Source organism: Capsicum annuum, chromosome 4, assembly GCF_002878395.1.
Source record: "Capsicum annuum cultivar UCD-10X-F1 chromosome 4, UCD10Xv1.1, whole genome shotgun sequence".
Classification (NCBI taxonomy): Eukaryota; Viridiplantae; Streptophyta; class Magnoliopsida; order Solanales; family Solanaceae; genus Capsicum; species Capsicum annuum.
Genome location: NC_061114.1, coordinates 20244805 through 20251270, shown reverse-complemented (window position 1 = coordinate 20251270; position 6466 = coordinate 20244805). Strand labels below are relative to the sequence as shown.

The 6466-nt window shown below is 33.4% G+C and overlaps 1 protein-coding gene across 3 annotated transcripts in view; it reads right to left on the bottom strand.

Annotated features, from left to right (window-relative positions):
* Nucleotides 1–2032, bottom strand: part of LOC107868141 (syntaxin-81-like) — an 18113-nt gene extending 16081 nt beyond the window's left edge. The window contains exon 1 of one of the 3 annotated variants that reach the window (XM_016714736.2): nucleotides 1897–2032. In XM_016714736.2, the coding sequence (XP_016570222.1) occupies nucleotides 1897–2001 (105 nt within the window). In that variant the 5' untranslated portion in view covers nucleotides 2002–2032. The remainder of the gene's footprint in view (nucleotides 1–1896) is intronic. The other 2 variants (XM_047411749.1, XM_047411748.1) reach the window with 2 other exon arrangements.
* Nucleotides 2033–6466: the final 4434 nt, after the last annotated feature.

Genomic DNA, 6466 nt, shown 5'->3' with positions numbered 1-6466 from the left:
GGGGGGGTATGAACCGGCGGGGGGGGGTCGGGTCAACGCCGGGGAGCGACGACCGGGGGTCAGGTCGGGTCAGCGCCGGGGACCGGAGGTCGGAGCCGGCAGTCGGATCTGGTCGGCTCCGACGTTCAGCGACGGCGCCGGGGACCGGGGCCGGTGCGCTTGGAAGATATTGAATTTAAGAGTCACTTGAAAAAAAAGTATACACTATGCACAAATCGAAGGATATCTAAGGCAAACGGTATTCGAACTATGAATAATATTAAATGTATAAAAAGAAAATGTTATGTGTTCATTATATTATTAAGCACAACACATTTAAAATATAGCACAAAGGATAAAATGAATAAAAAAAAATTACTACCTCTTTGTCAATAAAATATCACAATTTTCACTTTCATTTTGCTAATGTGTTTAATACTTCTTCCCTTCCTAGATATTGTCTTTCTTATCAAAAAATAGATGATTCACGATATGCTCTTTGTTTCCTTTTAGTTGTCATATATACTGAAAATAGTTGTTTCCAAATACTGATCAAATTAAAAAATGAAAGAGATCTCTTTTCTGGTGGACTTACTGGGGGGATCAAGAGAAAAAAGGACGTGGTTAAGCAGACTGATTTCTATGACCCTGTCAGAGAATCTTTTGAGGCTGAACTAGAGCGAGTTCAAAAGATGCAAGAGCTTGAACGGCAGCGAGTTATGGAAGAACAAGAAAGAGCACTGGAGAAAGCTCGAAGAGAGGAAGAGCAGAGGCAGAGACTGATTAAAGAAGAGGAAGAATGTCGGCTAAAGTTGGAAGAAGAAGCACGAGAAGCTGCTTGGAGGGCAGAACAAGAGCGTCTTGATGAAGTAATAAGAGCTGAAGAACCAAGAACAAAGCTGATAGGACAAGCTGTTTAATCTACTGTACGCATACCGGAAAAACCAAGAACCATATAAAATTCGACCCCATACAACTAGAAAATTATCAAAGAAGCTGCAGAGATGGATTTCATACTTAATTCCCACTTAAACCTACAGATTAGTACTAATCATCCCCTCACATTGCACTCATTTCCACAAACTTGCTCATCACTGTCAATACCAAAAACATACATAAATTCTAAATTGTACCAAAAAAAGGCATCATTTTTAAAAAACTCCGTGTGTTATCGTAACGCGGAGATTTACTCAATAAAGAACAAACCTGATGGAACAAGATGTCTAATTCAATGTACTCACGCCGGAAAAAAAAAGAACCGTGTAAAATTCGAGTCCATACAACTAGATAATTATCAAAAGAAGTTGCAAAGATGGATTTCACACTTAATTCCCACTTAAACCTACAAATTAGTACTAATCATCGGCTCACATTGCGATCATTTGACGTAACCTTTCTCGCCACAATCAGTACCAAAAACATACATAATTTCATATAGAAAATCCTCTCAGAAAGAGAGAATCTTTCACCAAAACTGGAAAACGACTTCTATTACCTACGGCCAAATGCCATTTTCCTTTGCAAATATTCATAAATATTCAACGTTCACTCAACCTCTATTACTCGAAAATATCACTAAAATACTATCTGCAATTGCCAAATATCATCTACTTCTGTATCCAACAAAACACCGGTAAAAAAACAATTCTTTACGAAAAGTACTGTCATTTAATAAAACATTGTAAGTTTTACCAAGCATACCCAATTCACCTTAGCGTTTGATACGTGGGATAAGGACAATAATCCCAAAATAAAATTCAGGATTAACTTTACCCCATGTTTAGTTTGAGGTATTAGCTAATTCCGGAATTATTTTGTTCTTAGATTTTGGAAAAATTAAAGGAGAACCGAGAAATTTATAGATTCACATTCTATTCTATACATAAATGAGGAAAAATCAAAGCTTACAACCCTTACTTGGAATAAAAGAGCTGACGGGCGAGAGAGCTTATGAGAGAGAAGTTCGGATTTGAGCAGGGGGAGTTTTGAGGGAGAGGCCGGTCGAATTTGTGTGAGCTGCATCCTGGTTTTGCATCTTTTCTTAAAATATAATAGTAATGAATATTAAAAAAGTAAATAAATATTTTTACTTCACACTTCATACAATAGTGATAGATAATTATTCTTAATAATAATAAATATTAATTTATTAAAATAATAGCGACCTCACGAGGTCGTAATGTTTTAAAAAAATTGACTTATTTTATATTTTATAATTTTAAAAAATAAATTTAATTATTCTAACCCTAACTTTTGTCACATTTTATTTTTGACCTCTTGAAGTCTCTATTATTATATGGCCGGATTCTTTTATTACTTACCGACGTCATGAGGTCTCTTTATTTTAAAATAAATTCAAAAAAAAATTGAGGGGATAAGCGGCCTCATGAGGTCTCTTATCTTCAACCGATTTTTGAGGTCTCTTATTTTTTGTCTCTTTTTATAACTTTTTTTAGTAGTGGGAGTACTTGTCATTTTAGTAAATTAAGGCCCCGTTTGGTCATAACAATCATAATTTTTTGGAGTTGAAGTTGTGTTTGGCTATGAATATAAATTGAAGTTATTTTTGAAATTTTGTGATAGAAGTATTAGTGAAAAAGGTGAAAAATAAGTTTTACTTGTTTTTACTTTTTCAAATTGTATTTGGAATTATCGTGGCCAAACACATGATATTTTCATCTTTTTTTTTCACTAAAGTGAAATAATTTTCTAAAAAAAAAAAGTTTTCATAGCCAAACGGCTATTGAGATATCATTAGTTTGTTTTCACTTTTGCCTTTCATCATATATGAAGAGAAATTAACATGGTGTAAAAAGGACTATTAAATTGAAATGAATATTTTCGCCACTCCATTTTAATTGGGCACATTCTATTTTACGGGGTGATTAAGAAATTATAAATTGAATGATGCATTTTACTATTTTAACCTTTATTCATATTAATGATATTCAATTGGCGTAGAAATGAACATTGGATTTATAATTGTTCATGTTTAATGTATACTATTAATTGCAGGGGTAAAAAGAAAAAAATTAATTAATTCTATACTAATTTAGTAAGTGATCAACTAATGCGGGACATTTATTTTTAGTAAGCTGACCAACAAAAATGGATAGAAAATAATAAATTATCCATTGATTTTTTAAACTGAACAAGTATTTTGGACGTCTACTTTTAGTATAGTTCACAAGTATTGTTAGACACAAAAATACTTGTTATTTTTAATATATTCAAAAAAATCATGTTTTACCCTTAACTTCAATTACTTATCCTCTAAATAACATTAAAACATAAGTTTGGTTATAATTATATAACAAACAATAAGGAATCTCAAATCTGTTTTGATGCATGAAAATTTTCTACTTTGTTTTGATATTACATACAGGATTTTTTTAAAATGAAGATTTCATGTAATATTTAATTTACATGAGAAAATTGAAGAAAATGTGTCATTTAAGCCTTCAATGAAGGATTAGTGACATTGACCAACTTAAAGGGTAAAACATTATTAGGAAACTTAATTAAGTTAATAATGAACTTGATTAATATTTTCAAAACTTTCTAATCTTTTCAAAAATGTAAATCAACTCACACCCCTCTCCTCTCCAAATTAACTCCCCTCTCTAGCTCGACTGTGTCTCTCAAGCTTCTCCCAAATCAACCTCCCGACGATAAATAGTTGGGCTTCGAGTTCCTTTTTTATTTTCAACCGTCAATCGACGTGACAACATTGCTCTCCAGCGACAACAACTTCGAGTTCTTTATCGTCCTTTTTCTTCTTTCAAAGACAAACAATTAGGGCTTTTTAGTTATTAAGAAAAGCAGGAGCTTGAGTCAACTTCTCTTTTAGTATTGGTTAACAATTTTAATATTTGTTTCTTAAATTTGAAATGAGGACTGAAGCAAACCTAATTTCTGGTATTTCTTCTCTTCTTTTTTTGAGTGAAATATGATTTTTTTGTTGTTATTGTAGTTTATGTTGTTGAGCTGTTGATTCGACTTATTGGTGTCTGTTGAGTTTTTTGAAGTTTGATTTTTGTTGTTAGTGTTTGTACAAACAAAACAATAATTTTGATATTTTTTGTCACTGTTGATGTTCTTGGTGTTTGTGTTGTGTTGTGTTGGTGTTGCAGGGTTGATTTGTTATTGTTCTTGGTAAAAAATGGTGTATTTGATATTAAATGGTGATGTTATTGTTGTTCTATTGAACAAAATCTTGCTACTATTTTTTTTTCTTATAACAGATGAACTATTTGATCAACAGATAAACCATCTGATGCAACATATGAACAATCTGTTCAATGAAATCCTATCAACTATTCCAATAGGGCGAGATGCCCAAGACTTTGATTTCTTCCAACTAATAATTCAGCTGTTGAGATAGATGGCACTTCTGTTAGAAAAAATCTAAACAATATTGATAGTTGATCTGTTACACGGACCAGTCATCTGTTTCAACAAATAAGTGATCTGTTGAATGAAATCACAACAGTATAGAAATTGTTTTTATTGCTTACAACAGAGTACTCATCTGCTACAATAGGATAGTTATATGTTGCAACAAATAACACACTTGTTGCATCATATGTGTGATATATTGCAACTATTATTTTACTGTGTTGTACATGATAGATTTACCGTTATCCTTTTTTTAACGATGTTTTAATCAATTATAAAAAAAATTTCCTATTTTTTTCAGATAATATGGCTCCCAAAAGAAAAGAAATCGAATCAAATTCAAGTAAAGGAACAAGTGAAGAAGTTAGGCTAGATCCATTACTCTACGAGCTTATTTTATAAGTGTTATCTCAATTAGAAGCAGAAGATAATGAATAGGGGGATGAGGAATGTTTCAAAAGAGATGATCTAAATGCTAATAGCCCTTCCACTTAAGAGTTGGTCAAAACCTTCAGCATTGATAGTTATCCTGTGAGAATGCAGTGTGATGGTGCCACAAATTTAGCAGGTGATTTCGTGGTTAAGTCAGCCACGGGAAAATCTTTTGACGTCCTTAAAAAATACTTTGAGATAAAAATTGAATGTTTATTTTAGGGACAACTGCTTTGGGCAATAGCTTAATTTGCCGGAGGACAACTGAAACACCCTAGGAATAGGACCCTTTCAAAATTTCTTAGGCTTTGGACCTTTTTAGCTCGGTAGGACTCAAGGGAGTCACTCGTACCCCTTGGATACGACTTGTGGGATATCGTGAGGGTTCACTCGTACCCTAGGTAGTATGTTGGTCTTAGATATTACCCAAGATACGACTCAACTAGGTAAGAGTTGTATAAGAACATACGAGTGGTTCAAGGCAAGTTGTATGGTGCATGTTTGAGTTATTTTGTGAAATCTGTCCAACATACGAGTGGTAGGTACGATTGGGTGTCACTCGTACCTTTAGGTACGAGTTAGAAGGTATGATTCATATAGAAACTAGTAGGTAAAAGTTGTGGCAAGTTTTGGGTACGAGTTGGGGTACCAATCGTACCCTAGGATACGAATCGTAAGGGAGAATCGTACCCCTGGATGTGGCTTGTTTTAATTTAAAGTCAAGGGTAGTTTGGATATTTCATACTCCTAAAATCTTATGTCCTCACGTCATATAACCCTATATGTCCTTCCATAACACTTATTAAAAGATTAAAACACATAAAATACTCTCTTGAATATTGGAGGCTAGGTTTTTTACATGTGTTCTTCAAAGGGCTTAAAGGTCAAGATTTCTTTTGTGAATCATCTCGTATAAGGGATGTTTTTGTTAATTTAATTAAACGCATAGTTTATATGAATATTTTCATGATTTTACTATTGCATGACTTTGGCTTTCAAATATGATTTGGGGTTTTTGATGTTAATTGCTTGGTTATGGTTTTCCATGGTTTTAATCATACTTTTATATGCATTAATGGTGGTTTTCAATAATCGGATTGAATGGGAATGGTTTCTTGGTAATTGGAATTGGTTTTGGTCATATTATGCCCCCAATGTGTTTGAAAAAATACTTATAAAGATATGTTTATTGCATTGACTTCTTTTAATGGAACTCTTGCATGTTTTAAACTTGGTAAAAAAATTATAAATGGTTTAAACGGTTTGGAAAGGCTAAAGGTTAATTGGTTATGCTTGTGGGAGATATGAAAGTCTCCCAAGTGGTTTAATATGGTAAATAGAAGGGCACTTGAAAGTCTTCTTAAACCTATAAATGGTTGGTTATGGATGATACTTGCAAGTAAGGGTTCGTATGGCAATACCAATATCAATGGCCTTGATTAATAAATGGATAATGATTTGGTTATTTAGAAACTGGTTTTAATTGGGCAATAATGGCGAGATATGTAGCAAAGCCGTGGAAAGTGGAGGTCCCGGGGGGCCAAAACTGGAAACTCATATTTGCTTATATGAGGTTGGTCTTGGTGACCGTGTGCATGATGTCACACTTTATTTTGGAGATGTATTAGTCATCCCATGGGATACTTTTCTGGTCGTG